General features: G+C 39.9%; 1 protein-coding gene and 1 non-coding gene across 2 annotated transcripts in view; one reads left to right on the forward strand and one right to left on the reverse strand.

Annotated features, from left to right (window-relative positions):
• Positions 1-25,932, forward strand: part of stxbp5l (syntaxin binding protein 5-like) — a 262,054-nt gene that overhangs the window by 105,051 nt on the left and 131,071 nt on the right. The window contains exon 5 of the mRNA XM_036571863.1: positions 9,047-9,181. Within this exon, the coding sequence (XP_036427756.1) occupies positions 9,047-9,181 (135 nt within the window). The remainder of the gene's footprint in view (positions 1-9,046; positions 9,182-25,932) is intronic.
• trnaa-ugc lies at positions 6,215-6,286 on the reverse strand. Its single transcript has one exon. It is a non-coding gene; the product is annotated as a tRNA-Ala (tRNA).

Consider the following 25,932-nt stretch of genomic DNA (forward strand, 5'->3'; position numbering starts at 1 on the left):
TAACAAAGTGCCAACAAACTGAGAGGGTTTATATAGTGAGCTTAACAGGTGAGTTGAATCAGTAATCAGGTGAAGTGTAACAGTGGAGAGTCACGTGAGGTAGATCTGGGGTCATGTGATCAGGTGGGGTGTTCTGGGAAATGGAGTCCGGAGGCTGGGAAGTAGTAACAGTGGGACCGGACGGAAGAGTGACACGTAACACCAACTGTGCAGGACAATGATAGACAATGTAGAGTGAAAGTCAAAACCATTTAAAATAAAAACAGCAATAAAAACTAGTCATCCATCTGACAGAACAGATTTCAATCAATATTTGAATCCATATCGGCTCCGTTATATGGCCACATTACGTCCATCAGAACGTGAAATGTTTTGCTGTTTGTGTTATTTTGCTGTTGCTATAAAACTGTTTAACTCTGTGAATTCAAACATCTCACTAGTGATACATTCAGAGACTTTGTCTTCATCCCCTTTAACCTCTTTAAATCCAGAGTTATTGTGTATTATTATTATCATTTTTTGTTTGTACCCAATTATCTCCCCAATTTAGTAATGTCCAGTTCCACCCATTAGCCAGGTCTCCCCCTACACCCTTAAAAAAGACGGTTCTTCAAGGGTTCTTCAGTAAAGAAAATTCTATATAGAACCATGAACACTCAGAGAACCCTTCGCATGATTAAAGGGTTGCTTGCATCATGAAAGCGCTCTTAAGATTGATATAAAATGTGTTGTAGGTGGTTCTATGTGGAACCGTTTTTGAGAAAGGTTCTCCGTAGCAACAAAAACTATTGTTACAAGCCAAAGAACCCTTTTTTTGGTACTACACAGAACCCTTTTTGCTAAGAGTGTATTACACAATGCTACCAAGCTGAGAGAGTGAAGGCCACTGCATCTTTTCAAACTGCTGCCAGGTAGTTAATTAATATTTACAGCAATCATTCTATAATGTTTGTTTACAGTAATGACATTTTACTGCATTTATAAATGCAATACAAAACTGGCCTGACTTTACAAGACAGCAGTATTTTACTGTAATCAAATCTAATGTAATGTACAGTAACTGTGACTGTAACCAGGGTTGACAGCTCTTACACTTTTAAAAACTGCTCATTTTAAAACTCCAGTTTTTTCCATTTCATATCCTCATCATTTACCACTGACAGTGTTAAGCTATATTGAAGCTGGATTAGTTTAATCTGGGGAGGAGTGATTTTAATCCAGTATGAATCTGCCATATCTGTAGTTTTTACCAGTCTGCTAAGTCATAATTCCAGAGCGAATTACCTTATATAATTTATCTGTAACTCCAAACTCCCTCTGTAACAGTAATCCTGTTTGAATCCACATCACATCTGTATTTTTTACTGTTTTTTTTTACCTGAAGCCAAACTAACAGCTAAAATGGAGCTTGTTTTGACCCAATTCCTTAATCCTCAAGACTTATAATGCCAATGACAATGACAACACTTCTGAAATCCCCAGTGTTTTCAGTGATGGCTGAATTACAAGGAGAAGGAAAATTAATATCTAGAAATGCAGTGCGTTTTCTGTCTTGTTGGGATCATTTGGTAAGTTGAATGAACCCACTTCACTAGCCTAATGCTAGTCTATGTGCCATTTAGCCGCTCACCGTGTTGTTATTGTTCAGAAGTGTGGCGCCTGTCGCATATTGCCTTTGTAAATGTGCTTGCAGTGATGTTTTGATCCAGGCTATCTGGGGTAATTTGGGGAAATTACACAGATCTTTTGTCCCGTATGAATCGGCCAGTCAAATCGTGCTCAAATTACATGACCGGACCTCCTTAGATAAAACTATCCAGCTCTAATAGGGTGTACGTCCGTTAGGTAATACTTCTGGCGCTTTTTTCCTTCTATAATTCACTGATTTCAGAGCCTCCTCAGTAATAGTAGTCCTGTTCAAACTGACCTCACAGTAATGTAATAACAAAACCAGGCAGGCTAATAAACAACATGACTCCACTTTTTCTGTTTTTTTATCTTTTTGTGATCTGAAACAAGTCCAACAGTTAAAATGGAGCTGATTTGACCGGTTTCCCTATATCCCCACGTTAATTACATAACCAATGAAATCCACATTTTTGGTGATGGTCAATTGGTCAGTTTTCATGATATACAGTAACTGCAATAATGTCTGTCCAACTTTCTGAATCGTGCTGTTCTCTGTTCTATCTGGGCTCGTTGGTTTTATTTATGTCTTGTTTTATCTGTCTTGTGATATTAGAGCAATAAGCAGTAAGACTCCCTGCGTTATTGTCGTTTCGCACAATGCAAAGCACAGTGAAATGCCTGTAACAGCCTCAAGTGGCTCACTGCTTTTCCAAAACAGTGAAACAGTCAGTGTGAAGTCGAACGTGTACATTGAGTATTTAAAAATGACATCAAAGTGCCTCAGTCTTGTTTTAAAACTTAATCTATCCATTCTATAATTACCCATTTAGAGCTTCTGAAGAGATGATAAAACACATGGACGTGTCAAAACAGCAGAAACTCGTCTTTTCCACAAATCAAAGAATTTATGCAGGGAGGAGATGATGGGTCATTCCGTTATTGGTCCATTTATACGTCTTTTGTCAGTATTGCATTTGTACCGTAAATAAATTGCACCAGAGTTTGAATCGAACAGAGACCGACCTTCTCGGGGGTCTTGGTCCACTTATTTGGTGCACACCAGGGTTTAGATGTTAGCGTCCTCACTTGACCTAACGAGCCACACTAACAGAGCAATGGCACCAGGGTTCATTTTAATCAAGCCAACCCGTCCAAGTCTGAACCCAGCCTTAGAAGCAGAAGGAAAATGAAATATCTTGTAAGCACCTCTCGCAATGCAGTGCATTTTCAGTCTTGTTGGGTGACATTAGGTAAGTTGAATGAACTCAGTTTACTAGCCTAAAGCTAGTCTATGTACCATTAGCTGCACAACGTATTGGTATTGTTTGGAAGTGTGGCGTCTGTCACATACTGTTGATGTAAACGTCCTGATAACGATGTTTTGATCTGGGCTATTTAGGGTAGTTTGGCGAAACTGCACAGATTCTTTATCCCATACAAATTGGCCAGTCAAATCATGAGCAAATTACATTACCGGACCTCTGGTAAAACTGATCCAGCTTGAATAGGGCTTTTTATTTAAAAAGGTAATCCATTACAGATTATTAATTACTTCTTTTAATATGTAATGGGAACACTTAATTTAATACTTCCTGGAAAAAAAGTAATCTCACTTCTGAGCACTTTATTTCTAAATTCCTTTATAAAACCCAAAACAATCTGTACTGACTGGAAATGCAAAGGACAGTTCTTTTCAGTGCTTTATTAGAAATAAACACAATCACAGTAAACACTATTTAACTATTTCTGCCTTCGAAAATCCAGCTAGTTATACTTTAAATTTATTATGATGCTGTTTGAAAACTTAGAAACTAGTTCAAAAACAGCTGCATCCAAATACATTTGGCTCTAACCAACACTTGTACCAGGTATTCAGTGTCCTTAATGGCTTAGTTTGGGTGCCTGGAGCTGTGTTTGAGCAAAAATGTGGACCAGCTGGAGGTGCCTGAGGGCTGTTTTAAGAACCTTGGGTCTACATGCTAATGACTATGAGCTGTGGTGCAAAAAATAGTGTTTTAAATAGTGTTGTGCTTGCAAGGATTGCACTCCAGTCTCATTTCATCCACCTAAAAATCTCACTCTAGTCACCACACCACAGTTGGCAACCCTGCTGTGATATATTCTCTTTTCTGAATATTATTTATATTCATCAAGCGCTTTATTAGGAATGTTATACTAATACTGGGTAGGCCTCCCTTTGCTCAGCCTCAATTCTTCGTGGCGTGGATTCCACAAGATGTTGGAAACATTCGTTTGAGATTCTGGTCCATGTTGATGTGATTGCATCAAACAATTCCTGCAGATTTTTAGATGCACTTTCATGCTGCAAATCTCTTGTTCTGCCACATCGCAAAAGTGTTTTACTGGATTCAGATCCACTGACTGGGAACGCCACTGAAGAACACTGGACTTATCGTCATGTTCATGAAATGCCACAGCCATGAGAAGGCTGTGGCATTTAAGTGATGATTGATTGGTATTAACAAGCCCAAAGTGTACCAAGAAAACATTCCCCACCCCATTACACCACCTCCACCAGCCTGGACTGTTAACACAAGGCAGGTTGGGTCCGTGGACAATCTGAGTGCCTCAGCAGAAATTGAGATTCATCAGACCAGGCTATGTTTTTCCAGTCTTCAACTGTCCAGTTTTGGTGAGCCTGTGCCCACTGCAGCCTCAGCTTTCAGTTTGGCTGAAAAAAGTGGAACCCAATAAGGTCTTCTGCTGTTGTAGCCCATCCACCTAAAGGTTCAACTTGTTGTGCATTCTGAGATGCTTTTCTGCTCACCACAGTTGTACAGAGTGGTTATCTGAGTAATTGCAGCTTTTCTGTCAGCTTGAACCAGTCTGGCCATTCTCCGCTGACCTCGCTCACTGGATGTTGTTTCTTCATTGCACCATTCTGAATAAACTTACTTATTTAATGTGCTAGGCAAGCTAGCATGCTCTTAGATAGCTAGCCAGATTTAGCTAGCTAGGCTAATGTTAGCTAGTTTTTAACTCTGATTCACAGATATTAATGCAGCTCATCTAGTTCTTTAACATTTTAATAATGAAGAGCTGAAAAACAAAATTAACACTTTTACGTCTTTAGAAAATTAATTTGGTTGCCTAGTTTTAAGGTAAAATTGATTATCCTGTAAGTTATAATGAATTATTTGTGGTTATAATGGTTCAGTAATATTACAGTAGACATACAATAGTGGGGTTGCTGCAGCAAAATCTGCCTGTACTGTAAATATTTTCTCAGAATTTGAAACAGGCTGTTGTATAAAACAGAAATGAGAAAATATATATAGAAATCTCAGAAATTGTTTGTAGTGTATGCTTGCACTTCACACTGTGCTTTGAGGTAAACAAATGACACTTGTAGGATTGTGAACTCAAAGAAAATAAATTGAAGTCAAGGTCATTAATTCTTTGTTTTGAATGTAGCGATAACAGTGGATTTCTTGTTGATTGCTCAGTGTCATGTTTTGGAAATCTGCAGTGCAGAAATAGCAGATAAATTCATCAGATGGTCAGATGAAGTGACCGGCTGAAGACCAGACTGGCTGATTCAATCAGAAACATTAACATTCTGATGCTGGTGGGTTAGAAATGTCCCTTACATTCCCTGCAGTCACAACTGCATTGTTGTTTTCTTGAAGTGATTGCTTTCGACAGGACTCATCATCCGCAATATGCTTTTGCCAGCATCGGCCGGAGGCTGCTGCTCTGAATGTTTTCATCAGATTGAAAGGGAGGCATTTGGGAAATATGAAAATGTAGAAACAATGGTATGGGAAAAAAAAATAGGTTAAATTTAAAGTAAAAAATTAATGAGTTTTCTCAATAGTGTGTAACATTGAAAATACAATGCATAATATTAGAGTTTATGTTGATTTTGTATCACTCACCAATCAGCCACTTCATTAAAACCACCTCCTTGTTTCTACACTCATTGTCCATGTTTATCAGCTCCACTTACTATATAGGTGCACTTTGTAGTTCTACAGTTACAGACTGTAGTCCATCTGTTTCTCTGCATACTTTGTTAGCCCCCTTTTACCCTGTTCTTCAATGGTCACAGGACCAGTTTATGTGGGTTTATGCACCTTAAAGAGTGATTTCCAACCTTAGGATAGAGTTGGTCAGGCTGTTCCTTTAAGGCTGATATATGCAAATACATCTGTTCTGATTGGCCGCCCTGTATTGTGCCTCACATAGAAAGCAGTCCAGGCTGAAACACTCCTTATAACTTCAGCATGAGTGGGTGAGCTGTAATCAGCTGTTTAATTAAGTGACCCTTATTAGTCCCACAACGGGAAATTTCACCTCCGCATTCTAACCCATCCGTGCAGTGAAACACCACATACACACTAGTGAACGCACGCACACTAGGGGGCAGTGAGCACACTTGCCCGGAGCGGTGGGTAGCCCTATCAGCAGCACCCGGGGAGCAGTTGGGTGCCTTGCTCAAGGGCACCTCAGTCACATAGTGTCAGCTCAGGGGATCCAACCAGCGACCTTCCGGTCACAAGGCTGGTTCCCTAACCTCCAGCCCATGACTGCCCCCAAAAGACAGGCTTGTGAAGCTTCAGCATGGAGATGCAGGGGATTGAACCCTGGACTTCACACATGCAAAGCATGTGCTCTACCCCTGAGCTACATCCCCACAATTAGGCAGATTGCTGGTTTTTGTGACATCACAAAAACACTCAACTCACACCAGGCTGTTATTGTTTTCATATATGAAGTAAACAATGTGCTTGGAAACAGTGATTACATAATACATCAAACTTATTTCAAAAAAGTGAAGAAAATTTGTTTTTTCCAAGCCCTTTAATTCTTGATTCTTTCCTTATAAGGTAATTGGTTATGTTCTGAAAGTTTCTCTCCTGTCTTGTTGCTTCTCACTCATGTCTCATTAGCCTCAGTTTGTCTTGGGGCGATGGTGTTCCAATTAATTGCCGCGTCCTAAAAATACACACACCCGTGCCCAAGTGGGACTGACGTTCAACTGACACGAGACCCGGAGCGTAGCCAAACTTGTTGACATTGCGAATGACGTGACAAGTCTTGGTCCTCACTGTTCTAGAAAGGAAGGAAGCTGTAACAAAAGACATTTCTAAAGAATGTCTGCAGTTATATGTGGCTTGAAGCAAATATAGAGTGCAAGTCAATTCACAACATTTCAACCCAATATTTTAAACATTATTTTTACATAACTATACAGATTCCACCTCATATCATCTGGACACATCACAGAATCTTCCTACAGTTTGAACAAATCTTGGTTGATTTAGTTTGGAATTGTGATATTTGTTGGCAGAAAGAGACACTTTATGCATAAAAGTATTGGGAAGGGTTGATGGGGGGTTGGGCTGGTGTAAAGCACACCACCACTGAGCTCTGGAGCAGTGGAAACGTGTTCTGTGGAGTAACGAATTATGCTTTTCTATCTGTCAGTCTGATGGATGAGTCTGGGTTTGGCAAATGCCGGGAGAACATTACCTGCCTGACTGCATTGTCCCAGCTGTAAAGTTTGGTGGAGGAGGGATGATGCTATAATGATATGGGGTTGTTTTCAGGGGTTGGTCTAGAACCCTTAGTTCCAGTGAAGGGAAATCTTAAAGCTTCAGCAGAACAAGACATTTTGGACAATTGTACACTTCCAACTTTGTGGGTACAGTTTGGGGTAGAACTTTTTCTGTTCCAGCATGACTGATCCTCAGTGCACAAAGCAAGGTCCATAGTTTGGTGTGGAAGAACTTGATTGGCCCGCACAAACCCTCAACCTCTAGAATTAGACAGGCTGTCTTTGTTAATGCACCTTTAAGACTGATATATGTAAATGAGCTCTGTTGAAACACTCATAACTTTAGCATGCATTAGCAGGGCCAAACGGTTGTAGATTAAAAAGACATATGTATGTAAATGAGTTGGTTCTTGTGAAATCATCGGAAAAATTAACTCATATCTGGCTGGTTTTGCACCATATTTGGACTGTATGGACTGGGGAGTTAATAGTATGCTTTGAAATGTGACAGTGTTTACATACTATGTCAAACTTATTTAAAAAATAGTGAGGGAAATTTGGTTTTCCATGTATGGGCCCTTTAAAACATATATATATATATATATGATATATGTAAAAGACATCTGTTCTGAAAACCAACGTGATTGCTTGTCTTGCCAAGATTAACTGTATTTGCAGCCTAAATCTCTCAGGTAAAGGACAATAGAGTATGAAGTAACTTAAGCTTGAAATGAACCCTTTGCATGTATAAGTGAAAGAACTAAAAAAAAACTATGCTAATATTTGCTAATATTTTGATTGATGGGCATCACATGAATATATCTGGTGAAAACATGTTGAGTTTGCACTTTAGTAAAATTAAGAAGCCATTCTTAAATCTACTGAATGTTGATTTTAGTGACACCAGTGAAAATGTTAGTGGACCGAGGCACACCCATCAAAGCAAATTCAGGAAGTCAGAAAGTCTGCAATCAAATTCTGTGAATTTACTCTAATGGGTGTGCCTCAGAGTTCAGTCTTTGGCCCAATGGCATTTTTACTGTGGTCAATGTTTAAAACAGTAAATGTATTGATAATATTAGCATTAGCTAAATAACTTAACTCCAAACTTCAACATGAATGGACGGGGATAAACTGCTGTAGGCTGAATAGACGGATATACGTAAATGTGTTGAGATTTGTGACATCACAAAAACAACTTATTCAAAATGTGCTGCTTTTGCATCTTAATTTCCATAAATGGATTGCACGGACCGGTGGATTTAATGTTTTAAAATTTTAACAATGTTTATGTATCATATCAAGCTCTTTTAAAATGTTTCTTTGCATTCATATTTCCATGACATAAACTATTTAACGAGGAAAAAGAACACAATACTGCTGTTGCTTGTCTTGCATCTCAACATTAACTGTATTTGTGGACTACATTTCCCAGGTAACGGACAATACAGTATGAAGTAGCTTAAGCTTCAAACAAGAGTCTGAACCCTTTTAAATGGACAATTTTGTGTATAATTCAGTGATTTTATTTGCAACATGTCACTGTCAGATTTGTAATGAAACTGTAACATAGTGAATCTTGTTTGTTTTGCCCTGAATCAGGTAATTTAAAGCCAGTCACGCTAGCAGCGTTTTAAATTAAGATAACATGTTCCTTATAATTACCATGCAGGTTCCTGAAAATTTGTTACTAGCATGTAATTATGTAGAATGAGATTGTTGTAATTGGCTAAAATTGAAACCCATATGCCACGAAAGAGAGAATGGTAATTAATGGGCTGCTACTTTCTTAAAGGTGAAATATTAATTATAGGTTTTGAAATGGAGTTGACGAGCCCCACTTCTGCTCTCAGTCTCTAAACATGCTAATGCTTTCTCTCCTGTTCTTTCTTACAGGATCACGTTTTGCCATCTTCCGTTCCAGAGCAAATGGCTTTACGTTGGAACGGAGCGAGGAAACACACACATCGTCAACGTCGAGTCCTTCATCTTGTCCGGATACGTCATTATGTGGAACAAGGCCATAGAACTGTGAGTACCAGCATTGTAAAATCAATGTGGCTAATAAAGCCAATGAGAGTGGAATCAATCCAGAACCATAGTGCAGCTTAGCCTACATTCAAAGCACATTCAAGACTTTTAAGATGCTAATAAAGATAATTTGCTAATACACTGGACATTAATTAGGTAACTTAATGTAGTTAAGAAGCATTAAGTACACCTCCTTCTTTCTACACTCACTGTCCATTTTATCAGCTCCACTGACCATATAGGAGCACTTTGTAGTTCTACAGTTACAGACTGTAGTCCATCTGTTTCTCTGCATACTTTGTTAGCCCCCTTTTACCCTGTTCTTCAGTGGTCAGGACCCCCATAGAGCAGGTACTGTTTGGGTGGTGGATCATTCTCAGCAATGCAGTGACACTGACGTGGTGGTGGTGTGTTAGTGTGTGTTGTGCTGGTGCGAGTGGATCAGACACAGCAGTGCTGCTGAAGTTTTTAAACACCCCTCTCCATCATTGAAAGCACCTACAATGTGTCAGTGTCAGAACCGGACCTTAGAGCAATAGAAGGGTTGGATGTGTCTCGTTTTCTTTCCATGCATCACTTACCTGGGGAAGCAATGGTACCAGGATGCACTGTGGGAAAAAGACAAGCCAGTGGAGGGAGTGTGAAGGTCTGGACAATGCTCTGCTGGGAGACCCTGGGTCCAGGCATTCATGTGAATGTCAATTTGACAAGTCTCACGTACCTAAACATTGTAGTGAATCCCGTTTGACATTTCTTGGCAATGGTATCCCACCATTTCAGTGGCCGTCTTTCAGCAGGATAATGTGTCCAGCTACACTGCACACACTGTTTGGGAATGGAGGAACATGATGAAGAGTTCGAGGTGATGGCCTGCCCTCCAGTTTCCCCAGATCTCAATCCGATCAAGCATCTGTGAGATGTGCTGGAATGACACACAGTCAGGGACCGTCAGATCTGCCGCAGCTGCACGTCACAATTTACAAGACAGATACCACAGGGCACCTTCAGAGGTCTTGTAGAGTCCATGCCTCTGGGAGCCAGAGCTGTTTTGGCAACAAATGGAGGACCAACAGTATATTACACAGAAGGTAATGACATTTTGGCTCATCGGCATAGTGCAGGGGTCGGCAACCTAAATGTTAAGAAGAGCCATTTTGTTCTTGCCACAAAAAACAATCCACCTTGGGAGCCACAACATTTTATGTCCATTTTATTGAAGTAACATTTTACCATCTTGGCTGTAAATATGTCTCAGTATGTGCTGATGTGCTAGTATAGACTAAAAAATATAATACATATGAAAACACAGACTTACTTTGCTCTGCTTTAAGCTTTAGCTCAGCTATAGCTGCTTTTCTCACATCTCTGGCAGGAAACTTTTCTACAAAAGTAGAAGAGTTTCTTGTAAAATGTCTCTCAACGTTCGACTTTTTGCGAGGCTGAAGTCGCTTCTCATTTGCCAGCTTCTTGTTCGAATTTTCCCGTTCCACCTTAAATGATGAGGCACTAGAATGCAACCGCTGCACAATTTAAGGTGGAATGGGAAAATTTGAAAAAGAAGCTGGCGAGCGAGAAGCTGACTACAGCTTTGTGACTTTTTAGTGTTTGACAGTTTCTCACTGAAGATTAAACCTATCAGGAAACCAGCTGGAGTGATTATAAATGCAAAGAAGTCCATTTGTCTCCAAATAATCGATGTTCATCTTAAATGTTTCTCTTTGCAGTTTCGTTAGCTACTAGCTAGGTGAGATAGTTGTCTGCATTGCTACAGTGACCAGCAGTCTAAGCGCTGATCTTCAGGGTTAAAGGGTGAATTAGCAGTTCTACATTAACTCCAGAGTTTAAGACCATTTATTGTTAAACTGTGTTGAACGATCAGCAGAGCTTTATTTTACTGCAAAGTGGGATTATTTTATTTTTACCTACAAATCTGATTCTGCTGTGGAGCCGCAACAGGGCAGCAAAGTCTCTTTCCTATGTGTTGGTGCACATATAAGAGATTAGCAGTGTCACTCTCTGAGGTAAAGAGCAAGGGTTTTCACATTATATCACCTTCTAAACCACAGAGGAGCCTCTTATCTCTCACCCCCCCCCCACACCCCGCACACATACACTCCACAGGAAAGTGTGTAAGTCAACACCAACACCTCAGTCCCGCGTGTGTTACTCTGACAAGAAAAGAGCTCACGAACGTCAATCACGTCTCCTCCCACGCACACGCCCTCCGGCACCATCCCAGCCGGCTGACAACAGCGTTAGCAGTGAAATCAGTGCGGATGTCTTTTTGAAGGATGTTTAGACCAATGGCTCCTGTTCTTGCCCAGTTCCCCTACCCACAATCCTCTCTGCTCCAGTTCCTCTCCCCACAATCCTCCTTGCTCCTTATATTCCCTCATAGGGCCTCAGTGCTGCATGAAGTGTTTACCAGTTTAAATAAATTCCCCTCAATGAAAGCACTGCTGACAGCGGTGCAACTCAAGCCATTAAGCATTCATTATTCATTCAGTTATTTTTTGAGGAGATATTTAAGAGGCGATTAGATAAAATTAGATAATCCACTTATATAAAGAAGGAGAAAATGAAAGTGGAAAAAAAGGGAGTTTCAAAAATGATTAAATATATACAGACAAAATGGGCTCAACTGTGCAAGACATTCCAATCAAAATAAAGCTCCACTATTGCTATCTGTCCATCCTTCCACTGTGAGAAGACGACTCAGCGCTGTGGGTCTGAAAGGATGTGTAGCTGTCAAGAAGAACCTCACTGAGAAAAGGAGACGGACACATCAAACAAAGAAGCTGAACAATGGACTGACCACCCCAGAGTCCAGACCTCAGCATCACTGAACGTGTTGGGAATAACTTGGACTGTGAGAAGCAGAAAACCAACCAACTCCTAAGACTGAACTTGTTTATGTCTGCAGCTAAGAAACAAGCCTTAATGGATCAGGTGAAATTCCACTGTGCCGTTCTTAAATGCTGTACTTTTAAAACCTTTTAAACCTTTCTAATGTTATATATTCAAATAAACCCAAAATGGAAACATAAGCATTTTAATATGAGGCACATTTACAAGCAAACCTTATTTTTCCAGTATCCAAAAATGCATTGACGCCACTGCATCAGATCGAATTATCAGATTTGTGAATTGTTGCTCCTCTAGCAGTTTTGTAACTACAATAGTGCTTTTCCTGAAGAAAATGCAGAGTGATTGCGCAGCTGAAGCGATTTGAGAATGGTTGCTAAGGTCTTGCCAGGCAGTTGCTATATTGTATGTGGTTGCTAGGTTGTTGATAGGTAGTTGCTGTGGAATTATGCGTGGTTGCTGAGATATGGCTAGGTGGTTGATATGGTATCCCAGTTGGTTGCTAAGGTGTTGCTAGGTGGTTGATATGATGTCCTAGGTGCTTGCTAGGTGGCTGCTTTGGTATCCGAGGTGGTTGCTAAGGTGTTGATTTGCACTTGCTATGGTATCCCAGGTAGTCGCTAAGCTGTTGCTAGGCAGTTGCTATGTTATCCCATGCGGTTGCCAAATTGTTGTGGTTGTTGAAGTGGGGGGTTTATTTAGTTGCCAAGTGGTAGCTACATGTTGTTGAAAATGAATGGTAGTCTATGAGAAGAAGGAGGGATGAAAAATGACACCTAGAGGAGTGCAGGGCAGTTTGGCTGTGGGTAGACTGATATACATTTTTTACCTCATCGGAAAAAAATTTGGACTTTATTGAAGATTGTACTAAAGCCATTCAGCGGATCAAAAAGCTGTATACAAGCACACATTCCTGATCAGAACGAACATTCCCGACTTGGAAAACTGCGGGACAAGTTAGCAGACAAAAATGTGGCAGAAAAATGAGAAAAAAGGGCCGTAGAAGAATAGAAATCATATAATAGCGTTCACTGACTAATTGCTTTCTTCACTTTACAGTTCTGTCTTTACCCACTAGATGTTGATAACAGTTTTACAGTCACAAGCAAAAGTTTGAACATCCTGGTCAAACTGCACGATTACTTGATATTCTAAGTGAAAATAAGTGACACATCCTCCCCAAAAAGTGAGAACACACTTAAATGTGTCGATTTTCTGCAAAATTTGGTTTAAATTTCTCGATTTTTCCCCCAGTATTTTAAATTCAGCAAATGAACAGTAACTGTGCATTAAAATGTGTTCTCTGTAAAGGATGTGGACTTATTTTCAGTTCGTTTCACTTCGTCCAGTAAAATGTGTCCTTTCACAAGGGGCGCTGAAACATTTGCACACGTCTACTTTCAGTAGATTTGTTGAAATGTGTTGACAGCTTGTTCACAGTCGTAAGTTTAGTCTTTGTTTTCACGTATCGCGGCTGATTCCACGCCATTCGTGGTGCTGCTGCTTCACTCTACGTTCCCTCGCATTGTTCAGCTTTATGAGGCTGCTTGACTGAAATGTCTGATGCCTTGACAAGCAGACAAAACAACAGCAGCTTCTGCAGCTCCCCGTCTCGTCTGTGCTCCAGTGTTTTGTCATAACAAAACTTTGCTAGACACGAAAACAACTCAGTGAATTCAACCAGAGGAGCCCAAGTCTGGTTGGATGTAGCAGCCATGAATTTGTGATAAGAACAGCTCTAAAGCTCTGCAGACTGATAAACACGCCGTGCTGGAAAAAACAGGTCCTCAAGTACAACTTAAAGTGAAAGTTCATCTAATTTACAGTGGTTTCCAAACCTAAACCCAAACACACTCACTTGGCATCAGAAATTTGTTTGGTTGGTTTTATGCTGTAGCTATGAGGCTAATGTCGCTAACAGGTTATGGAAGCAGATTAGCATTTATCATTAACTGTATGACACACTGTTATCTATTAACATGGACAAGAATAAACAAAATTCGGCCTTCCAGATGTCTGTTACAGGTGGTTTTAGCATGTCAAAGACTTTTGTCTATTTTTATAGAGTACCAGAGTAAACCTCGTATCTCCATTTTTGATGTTTTTCAGTTATTGACATAATTTGAAAATACCTGTTGTCCTTTACATTGTATGTAAATTGTGTGAGGAATGGACTAAAAGAAATCAGCCAAATGACTTGGAAAAAAGTCTGGTTCCATTGACCTTCATTAAAAGTAAAGTAGGTTTTTTCCTTCTCCTGTAAAGTTACCATTTTGGAGATATAAGGCTTTTGTGGGTGGCACGGTGGCGCAGTGGGTAGCGCTGTTGCCTCACAGCAAGAAGGGCCTGGGTTCGATTCCCGGCCGGGTGACCAGGGTCATTTCTGTGTGGAGTTTGTCTGTTCTCCCCGTGTCTGCGTGGGTTTCAACCGGGTATTCCGGTTTCCTTCCACAGTCCAAAAACATGCAGTCAATGTGTGACATTTTGACCTTTGATTTACAAGCGCAATAAAGAAAGGAAACAAAACAGGTTATTTTGCTCCTGGACCCAATGATGAGCGAATACAACTGTGAAAATGTAGGGCTGATTTAGCGATTTAAGTGATAAAAATTGATAAAACCAATAATTTGCCAAAGAATTGTGTTGTCAATTAGTTGGCCAAGTTCTCCATTACTTACAGAATATACACACACACTGCAAAAATGATATCTCAGCAAGTGTAAACGTCTTAAATGTAATCAATAAATCAAATATTTCTCTCATACTGTCGTATGAATATTGTGAGATTATTTAACATGTTTCTGGACATATTTTACTTGTTATTTTATCAAATCAAAGTGCCTTGTTCCATTGGCAGATCATTTTATTTGTTTTAAGCATTAATTTCGAAATGTGCAAAATTATGTTAATTATTTCTCAAAACAGGTAAACTAATCTGCCAATGGAACAAGACACTTTCACTAGATAAAATCACCTAAAACAGGTGGAATAATCTTACAATATTCTTACAGCAGTCTTATAATGAGAAATATTAGATTTATTGTCTACATTTAAGAAGTTTTTGCTTATTAAGATATTATTTTTTGCATTGTAGCAATAAAGGCCTTAATTTGTGGTGAAACAAGCTGGACCCAAACTACCACGTCCTTCACATGTTAAATACATTCATGTGATGAACTATAGTGATGTATCGGATTATAATGTTTTCTATAAACAACTCAATATTTTGTGGTGTCCACAGAAGAAGAAACACAAGGTAGGCCTCTGCTGCGAATAGGTGCTCTTTATTAGCACCACAGCAGGACAAGAAGCACATAGACAATGCTTTGAACTGGGTGAAGGTCACCACTAGCCAAAGGCTATCAGCCCATGGTGACCACTGTTACAAATATTTGTTTAGAAGATAAGGTTTTGTTTTATCTGGATATGGTTTATTGTAGATTATGTTAAACATTTAATGTTAGATACTGGCAAGATAACTGATAATTAATCAATGAATCTAAATTATAAAGCCTTGATCCATTGATTATGGAAGTTATTGTAGCCCTAGAAAAAAATTAGAAATGTTAAGCAAAAAATAAACAGAAACATCCTGTTTCAGCTTTGCGTCACAAGCGTTCTTCAGAAGATTCCACTGAACATGCTCTATTTCTACATGCTAACCTATTAAAACCCCCATATAGAGTGAGACATCTCAGCACATGCCTGACTGCTGCCACGTGTGGTTTCTCAAATCTTCAGCAGCGCACATTCGCGAGGAGAAACATCCCCTCACACAGCAGTCGTCGCTTGTGCTCTGAACGCCGCCTGCTTCAAAACCGCTGGAGCTATCAAAAAGCTTTAGCGGAGCGTGCTGCGCGCTTTGCCTTCTTAACATAGCAGTGGAAGCTCCCGCGTTCCGCTTCGGAGCAAACCAGACACCCACGTCTCTGAGTTATCTGCTTTCCGCCCTCAAAACTTCGGAATCCTCCATGGAAAATCATCCTGATGTTTTCAGTCACGTTCCATGTTCACATGCAGCTTACATGCCATGTTGGAAATTAGCAGCTCCAGCTTTCTTCCTACCTGCTCACCCAGCGTTTCCTCTCCAAAGCCCAGTGTGGGCTTTAGACCTCTCTAACTGACGCTTAGCACTGGCCGTGGTGACCTAAGGCTCGTGTGGCTGCTCCAGAGCATCCCATTCTATTGGTTAAAGCTTTTCAGTGGAGATTATACAGGCTGTGAGAGTGCAATTGAATGCATAAGTCTGAAATGATTAAATAAAGTTTCATTAAAAATGGCCAATATGTGCAAGTTAGTCATTTTTTAGCATCAGAAAACATGTATTTAATGGAAAAACAACCTTTTCAGTATTTGGTGTGCATTCTTCACCTTCATTACAGCTTCTGTTCTTCTCAGGAGACTCACTTTTAGTTTCTCAAAGAAACCTGCAGGGATATTTTTCCACACCCCCAAAGTTCAGTCTTAGAAGTTGGTTGCACTTTCTGCTTCTTATATTCAAATGATCGCAAACACATTCAGTGATGTTGAGGTCTGGACTCTGGGGTGGTCAGTCCATTGATCAGCTTCTTTGTTTGATGTGTCCGTCTCCTTTTCTCAGTGAGGTTCTTCTTGATCAGCTACACATCCTTTCAGACCCACAGCGCTGAGTCGTCTTCTCACAGCGGAAGGATGGACAGAAACACCTGTGGATGTTTTCAGATCTGAAGCAGCTTGATTTTCTCCTCTCTCTCAGAGATGAAAGCTTTAGGTGCTGTTTATCAGATGGGGGCAGTTTTGGTGTCCACCAGGTCTTCCAGGTGGTTGTTAGGAGTCTCATTTTCTCTCTTTTTCACTTGTTTTTTCTTGTGACTTTCTCCTTCCTTATGCAAGTGGGTTATCTAATATCTAATATCTAATATTTCCTGAAAAATCAATAACTTGTACTAAGTAGCCATTTTCACTTGAAATTTATTGGATGAATGATGGACTCTGGCTTTTGCACTGTACTGTATCTTGACAAATCATGGATTTATAAAACTAAACCCTAGATCTTATAGAGAAACAAACACCTGAAGGCCATGAACTAGTTGCAAATCCCACTTGCACATTGTGTTCCTTCATAACTGCTTTTCCTACCAGTATATGAAGCCACTTGGCACTTCAAGCATCTCTCCAGCTGCGTATCTCATGCCAAACACAGTGGCCTTTCAATGAAGCCCCCCAAACTGCGACCAACAAATATCCATTTATGTGCGCACTAATATTCAGGGCCCATTATCCTGTAGGAGACTGCGACTGGCATTGCCACGGCAACCCTCACAAGCACCTCAGGGGCTGCTATCAGTCTGGCTTTGAAGTTGCACGCAAACAGAGACGGCAGTGCCTCAAACAACTAGCCGCCGCGCTAACGTGCTATCGTTGATACGCCCCTCACGTCTGGCAGACCTTAAAGATAGGAAAACGTGCCTGTCATTGCTGTCGGAACATGACGGCCAAATGAAAAGCGACTGAAAGTCTGTTTTATAAGCACTGCGGCTGATGCGATCACGCGGGAAGCGAGGGACGATAACAAGAAGAGGCAAAGGGTTCTCTGCCTTTTCCTGCTGATAAGAAAAGGCCTCCTGTTCTCAATTTACCTTCCACCTTCTCACTTCAACACACACACAGAGGTTCTTATACAGTGTCAGGTCGTGGGATTACAACAATGTTCCATTTATTGTCGCTGTCCCAAAAAACAAAAGCGTTCTTATGTTTTAATGTAAGATAATGTAAAGAGATTTCATTCCAAGTGATTTCAGAGTATTTCTGTTGTATTATATTCTATTATATCGATCTATTATATTTACATAAGGGAAAGAACAGCTTTTGTCTTCAAATGATGTAGGAAAGTAAAATTTAGAGAAAAAAAGAACTTACACTGTTCAAAACCTCGTATTTCATTTTTGTTACTACATTCATGCTACATTAACACAAATCCATCCATCCATCAATCCATCCATCCATCATCTAAGCCGCTTATCCTTCTGGGTAGTGGGAGTGCTGGAGCCTATCCCCAGCATTCATTGGGTGGAAGGCCATTAACACAAATAAGAAAACATTTTTTTTTACTTCTTCTAAAAAGACCGTTTTGGAGATGCAAGGTTTACAGGGAAAATATATGTGCAAGCACTCAAATGTAATAATAATATGCTATATACATATATACATATATATATATACATACATATACATATATATACACACATATACATATATATATGTATTTTATATATATATACACACACACACAAATTGAATTCCACAAGATGTTGGAAATGTTCCTTTGAGCTTCTGGTCCATCCTGACATGATTGCATCACAAAACTCCTTGCAGATTCAGATTTTCAGGTGCTCTTCATGCTGTGAATCTCCTGTTCTACCACATCCCAAAGATGTTCTATTGGATTCAGATCAGACTGCGAACACAGCTGAAGAACACTGAACTCATTGTCATGTTCATGAAACCAGTTTGAGATGACTTTTGCTTTGTGACAAGGTGCAGTATCACGCTGGAAGTAGCCATTCAAAGATGGTAAATTGTGGCCATAAAGGAATGAAAATGGTCAGCAACAATACTCAAATAGGCTCTGGCATTCAAGCAATGATTGATTGGCATTAACGAGCCCAAAATGTGCCACAAAAACATTCCCCACACCATTAACACCACCTCCACCAGCCTGCACTGTTGAAGGTTGGGTCCATGGATTCATGCTATTGGCAACAAATTATGGCCCTACCATCTGAGTGCCTCAGCAGAAATCTAAATTCATTGGACCTGGCTATGTTTTTCCAGTCTTTACCTGTCCAGTTTTGGTGAGCCCGTGCCCACTGCAGCCTCAGCTTACTGTTCTTGGCTGACAGAAGTGGAAACTGATGTGGTCTTCTGCTGTTGTAGCCCATCCACCTCAAGGTTTGATGTGTTCTGCATTCTGAGATGCTTTTCTGCTCACCACAGTTGTACAGAGTGGTTGTCTGAGTTACTATAGCCTTTCTTTTAGCTTGAACCAGTCTGGCCATTCTCTGCTGACCTCTCTTATCAACAAGGCACATCTTCGGAACTGCCGCTCACTGGATGTTTCTACTTTATTGATCCATTCTGAGTAACTCTAGAGACACTATGTGTGAAAATCCCAGGAGTTATAGCAGTTATAGAAATACTCACCAACAATCATGCCAGAATTAAAATCACTGAGATCACATTTTTCTCCCATTCTGATAATTAATGTGAACATTACCTGAAGCTGCTGGTGCATATCTAAGTGATTTTATGTGTTGCACTGCTGCCACATGATTGGCTGATTAGATAATTGCATGAATGTTCAGGTGTTCTTCATAAAACGCCTGGAAGTGTATGTAATAATAATATTCCTTATATGTATTACACCTATGTACATATGTGTTTGTAATATATACCATATATTTATGTAAGTATCTACATGTAATAATAATATGGCCCTCATGTTTTCTAGATATGTAAGTATCTATGGGAAATAACAGTGATATGCACCATATATATTTCATATAATTGTCTAAGTTTCTGTATGTGATAATAATATGTCCCAAGATATTTCACACACAGATGCAGTTCGTCCTCCATCATGTTCTTCCTCTGTGCCTCACACTCTCATGACGTTATTTATTGCCTCGTTTTGGAAATGAACAGTCGTGACTGCTGTTGAAGTGTGTAATGGCAGTAATGCTTTACATCTCTTGGTAATTAGTGCCATTATTTTCTAATTAACACCCGAATTTATCAGCCAGACAACATTTGTCAGATGTCTTGAACCATCAAAAAAAAAAATCCTGAACGCTGCTCGTGAAATCTCTGTGGGAGACGTACGACCAGGAGCAAAGAGGCACAGAAGTGGGAGAACCATTTTTAATAAACAAAAGAATAGAAATATATTCAAATGAGAAGATGGCCTGCGCAGAGGGCCAAAAATAGCCTGGGTAGGGAAAGCAAGAGGAAATAGTGAATTATCCTGAGCTCACACTGGCCTCCAGTGTTTTAGAGAGCAATAATAGGCTTCGTGTGGTGAGCAGGGCGAGAGAGAGAGAGACAGAGGGAGAGAGATTCACTCGTTCTTTTGTGACAACGATGAAGAGCAAAGCTAGACTCTCCAACAGAGGGCAATTAGACGTGGACTACACAGGTGGACATAGAGAGGGACTGTCATTAAAAGTAACACTATTTACGTGTGCTATCTCTGAGGTTTCTCTCCTCTGCGCTGCTTGCACTCGTTCGCCCACTCACTCATGCAATCTCATTATCGGAGACACCTGCTAGCAACACATTTTCATGTTCTCCCCAGATCCCTCCTCTTAAATATTTGACGGTTAGATAGATCACTTTGTCATGTCTATTGTATTGGTTGTTATTAGTGTTATTTCGGAGGGCTGTTCTGTTGCAGCCTTGATATTTGGCCATAAGGTAGTTATAATTTTCTGGATAAGTTAATTATCTTGTTATCTCAAAATAACAAACGTTGTTATCTTGATATAACAAGTTAATTATCTTCTTATCCCGAGATAACAAAAACTGTTATCTTGAAATAAAAAAGTTAGTTATCTTGTTGTCTTAACATAAAAGAAAGTTGTTAATGAGTTAATCATCTTGTTGTCTCAAGATAACAATGATTTTGAAATCATGAGTTAGTTATCTTGTTGTCCTGAAATAACAAAGTTGTTATCTTGATATAAAAAGTTAATTATCTTGTCCCGAGATGACAAAAATTGTTATCTTAAGATAATGAGTTAGTTATCATGTTGTCTCAAGATAACAAAGCTGTTATCTTGAAATAATGAGTTAGTTATCTTGTTATCTCAAGATAACAAAGTTGTTTTCTTGAGATAACAAGTTAATTTTTCTTGTGATCGCAGGATGACACAGTTGTTATCTTGAGATCACAAGATAATTAACTCATTATCTCAAAGTCCAGAAAGTTATAGCAACAGCTCATGGCCTCTCCGGACTTTGGTAGATTTGTCATCCTGTACTGACATTCTTAGTCACCTGAGTAACATTTGATCCATTGTGTGCTGTCAAACATCCATGTTTACTAAACTTCTTCCTGCACTTTAATCATATTTATTTTATTAAAACAAATAATAGATCATTCCATATTGCACTAACATTACCGAAGGTCTACCAAATGTTTCAGTAGGGACTGATTCAATAGAGGTAAAAATAAGTGAACACATTCCCTACAGAGAACACACTTCTGCTCATTTTAATACAGAATTGCTGTTTATTTGCTGAATTTAATATATTGGGAAGAAATTAAAACATAAACAGTGGCCAGTGCAAAACTTATGGCACATTTATATATTTTTTTTTCCAGTATGTTGAATGAAAACTTGCAATAAAATGTACTTGTTTTTGTTCCTTGTAGAGGATGTGTTTAAAAATCAGCTGACAACATCAACAAAACATTTGACTGTACTGGGGGTTTTAAAATTTTTGAATATGACTATCAATACTGCAGCGTAATTAATGAAATGCATGGCTGGTTCGTGTTCTTAAACATATCAAAAATTGAAAAGCTTGTCAAGTTGAAATGAAAAACATATTTTTACATATTAATAATTCATATTGTTGTATGTTTGTGCTGTTCTAGTTTGTGGAGATTAACACACAAGAAAGAATAGAGCTTCACATGAATGACAATTAGTGTGGTCCATTCTGGAGGCAGCTGCCTAACTAGTCATCTAGTATCTGTTGTTATAAACTCGACTCGGCAGCCCAGATAAATACAGATAAGTTAATCATGACTATTTGTTTTTTTGTTTTTTTTTATTTTAACCCAATTTTCTCCCCAATTTAGTCGTCTCCAATTCCACCCGCTAGTTAGGACTCCCCCAATCACACCATACTATCAACGCTAGGAGGGTGAAGACTAACACAGGCCTCCTCCGAGACCTGTGAAGCTTCTTTACGAACTGCCGCTCACGCAACGTCATTGGACAGCTGAACACGCTCGGAGGAAAGCGCCAACCGCCAGATCTGTTACGTCAGCTAACAGACGCCTGCGCTGACTAGCATCGCACTGAGTGATGGGGGGGAGAAGGAGGGGCCATCCCACCCACCCAGAGTGAGCGAGGCCAACTGTGCTCTCTTGGACTCCCGGCTACGGACGGCTGTAGCATCATCAGGGATGGAACTCACAATCTCCTGATGAGGGCCAACGCTTAGACGGTTGCGCCACTCGGGAGCTCATGACTATTAGTTTATGAATCGTTTCAATTCATTCACTGTCCTCATCCACATTAATGAACCTGCTTTATTTCTAACACACAAAGGATAAATATTACATATAATTTTGTACTAAATGTTCTCAGAAAAAAGGATCGCACACAATCTGTTAAGCTGCTAATATGCATTTTACTTTATGCATTCTCATCTGATTTATGAGCTCCTAGTCTAACATTTAGCCATCAACATTCATCTCACACTTTTGTGACTGTGGTAAGCACAGCAATAGACAAGCGGAGCAGTAAGTTAGAGTATTTTTCATCATTCAGGGAGAGCATCAGTCTGTTGCGCCTGTTCCTCTGCATTTTTCCCCAAATAAACTCAGCAAGTGATCTGCTTTCGGTCGTTCGGCACAGTTTTCTCCCTGTAACCACTCCTCTTCCTCAGCCCTCGTTCCCACATTTGTTCCTGAGGACAGAAAAAATCCCTGAGTACTAACAGTAAACTAAACTAAACAGTGAGCAGCCAATATTTTAAACTGGACTCTCTCGTTTTGTAAAGCCAGTGTGTTTACACAGGTAGCCCGCTAGCTAAGCTAACTAACGTTGGCTTCGTTTAGCTAGCTAGCTAATGAGTTGCAAATGCAGCCGGTCAATTCGCCTTAGACAAGCGAACTGCCAGAAATTCACCACAGGAACAATTTCTAGAGACCTACAAACACAAATATGTTCAATACTTTATACAAATACAACAATCAATCAAAACAGTAAAGTCCGAAATCAAGAAATAACTTATATTTTTAAACTCCTCGACCGGCAGAAACGGCCACCTCGTCCGCCATGTTTATCAAACTGAAGTGATGGAACTCTCGGCCGGTGAACAGTATTGTGGGATTGCCTTCGCTGAGAAAGATACATGCGATGCAGCCTTCAGATTTGGTCAAAATAAGGCACCTTAGAAGACAGCTGACTTATGCTGCCTTCCGGATGGGACAGCCTTCGTCTCGGGAGCGCGCAAATGCTGCCTTAAAATGCTGCCTACTTAAACAGCTGCCTCTCGATTGGAACGCACCAAAGATCTAGTTTATTCCATACTATTCATTTAAAACTTCAGATATTTGAATAGCAAAATATGATTGACTGTGAACCATACAGAACGGTTAAGTAAATCTTTAATGAACTTCTAAAGTGTTGTACCAGAGTTGAAGGAGAGAGCGCCGCCTCTGCATCGTCTCAGAGTGTAAAAGTCTATTAGCATCAAAGTCTTCAAAGGCCGTCCTTTCCCTTAATCCTCAAAGAGGCACTTTTTTTTGCTTTATTTATTTGTTTGTTGGAAAAAGTACCGTAGCACTAATCAGAATTTTCTTAATTAGAGCAGTATCAGAGATGTCTTTGTCTTTGAAATGAAAAGGGGGAAACTTCAAAGATCTCACCATATTGGCTGCTTGCTTTGAGCATGTGGCGGCATAATCTTTCGAGAAAATTAATTTTCACCGTCGTCGTTCTTTTCCGCCGGACAAACACAAGTTATACAGACCTGAATATAATGTGGCGAGGGTTTTTTGTTCTATGCGAGGGCCATGTGTGTTCACATAAGCCCATGTCTGCAGGGGGAATTCAGGTCAAATCCTGACTAGCAGAGCTTGCTGTTACCTTGTCGTCGTCGGTAACCGCATCCCTTGCAGCATCAGCACCTTGCAGCAGCAGGCCGATGAGTCAGCAGAATGAGCCCATCATCCTGCCGCGACATTCAGCGCTGCAGGGGAATGCCGCATGTCAGAGAGCGAGCAAGAGAGAGAGAGAGAGAGAGAGAGAGGGTATATGTAGCATTCTGTACTATGCAGTGTAATGTTATATTTACAGGGCCGACAGGGGACGGATACAACTGAGGCTGATATAAAATGGAAAACAGTATTTCTGGCAGTGAAAGAGACCCAGACACAGGTTTAGGTCTGTTTTTATACAATATCAGGATGTAGTGTCAACATTCTTAACATGTCATGAAAATTAATGCAACAAGATTTTTATGAAAGTAATTTTGGAGCATATCTTTTGCTCTGTTCATCATGAAATTTTAACACAATGCAAGCTAACTTTTAAATTATGCAAAAAAACCCATAATTTTAATGTAGAAAAATGGAGATACATGGTTTATGCACGGCAGAGAGGATCAGGCATAACATTACCTCCTTGTTTCTACACTCATTGTCCATTTTATCAGCTCCACTTACTATATAGGTGCACTTTGTAGTTCTACAGTTACAGACTGTAGTCCATCTGTTTCTCTGCATACTTTGTTAGCCCGCTTTTACCCTGTTCTTCAGTGGTCAGGACCCCCATGGACCCTCACAGAGCAGGTACTATTTGGGTGGTGGATCATTCTTAGTATTGCTGTAACACTGATGTGGTGGTGGTGTGTTAGTGTGTGTTGTGCTGGTGTGAGTGGATCAGACACAGCAATGCTGCTGGAGTTTTTAAACACTGTGTCCACTCACTGTCCACTCTATTAGACACTCCTACCATGTCAGTCCACCTTGTAGATGTAAACTGACCACTGAAGAACAGGGTAAAAAGGGGCTAACAAAGTATGCAGAGAAACAGATGGACTACAGTCTGTAATTGTAGATGGACTACCTGATCGGCGTATATCACTGCTGTCGGAACAAAACCTCGTATCTGCATTTTTCAGTTTTTGACATAAATATCATGCTTGTTGTCCTTTACATTGTGTGTAAATTTCATGAAGAATGGACCCAAAATGACTTGGAAATATCTCTGGTTCCATTGACTTACATTAAAAGTAAAGTAGGTTTTTTCCTTCTCCTGTAAAGTTGTCATTTTGGAGATACAAGGTTTTCTTCCGTCAACAGCGATATATAAGTTCCTTCATGTAATAATAATAATAATATATATTATGGATGTACGGAGCCCCGCTGGTGACATCCTGTGGCCCTGACTTATTAAGGCATGGGAATGAGACAATTAAGTCGTGGCCACGACTTAGTATTGGGAATGAGATCCTAACGTGTGGCCACAACTTAGTAAGGCAAGGCATGGAAACGAGAACCTAATGCATGGCAGGGCTCTGTATGTATGTAAGTTCCTATATGCAGTAATAATATGCCTTATATGTTTAATACATTTGTAAATACCTATAAGAAATAATATTACAGTATATTCAGTTGTCTACAAAAGTTTGGGCAGTTCTTGTTTAATGTGTTAGGCCTTAAGTAACTTTTCAAAACTGGTTAAGCCAAGAATTATAAGCTGATGATGATAAATTCTCTCGAACCATATGTTAACACTCAACAACCATGGGCTCCCCTAAGCAGTTCGCTGAGGATCTGAAAATGAAGCTAGTTGATGGTTACAAACTAGGAAAATGCTATAAAAAAGACATCAGCTCACAATTTACACTATCCGGAATGTTAGTGAGAAGTGGCGGTGGAAGTCAAGGCAAGATCTGGAAGACCAAGAAAACTCTCAGATGAACTGCTCATGTGCTGGCCAAAAAGGCAAAGCAAAACCCCCATATGGCAGCAAAGGATCTAGAGGAAAGATTCGGACACAGGGGTGGTGGTGCAGCTTTCTCTCACATACATGATTTGCACGGAATAGTTATCAGGAGGAAACCTTACCTTCAGCCTCATCACAAGTGCTGTTGTACTGATGAAG

Source organism: Colossoma macropomum, unplaced genomic scaffold, assembly GCF_904425465.1.
Source record: "Colossoma macropomum unplaced genomic scaffold, Colossoma_macropomum, whole genome shotgun sequence".
Classification (NCBI taxonomy): domain Eukaryota; kingdom Metazoa; phylum Chordata; class Actinopteri; order Characiformes; family Serrasalmidae; genus Colossoma; species Colossoma macropomum.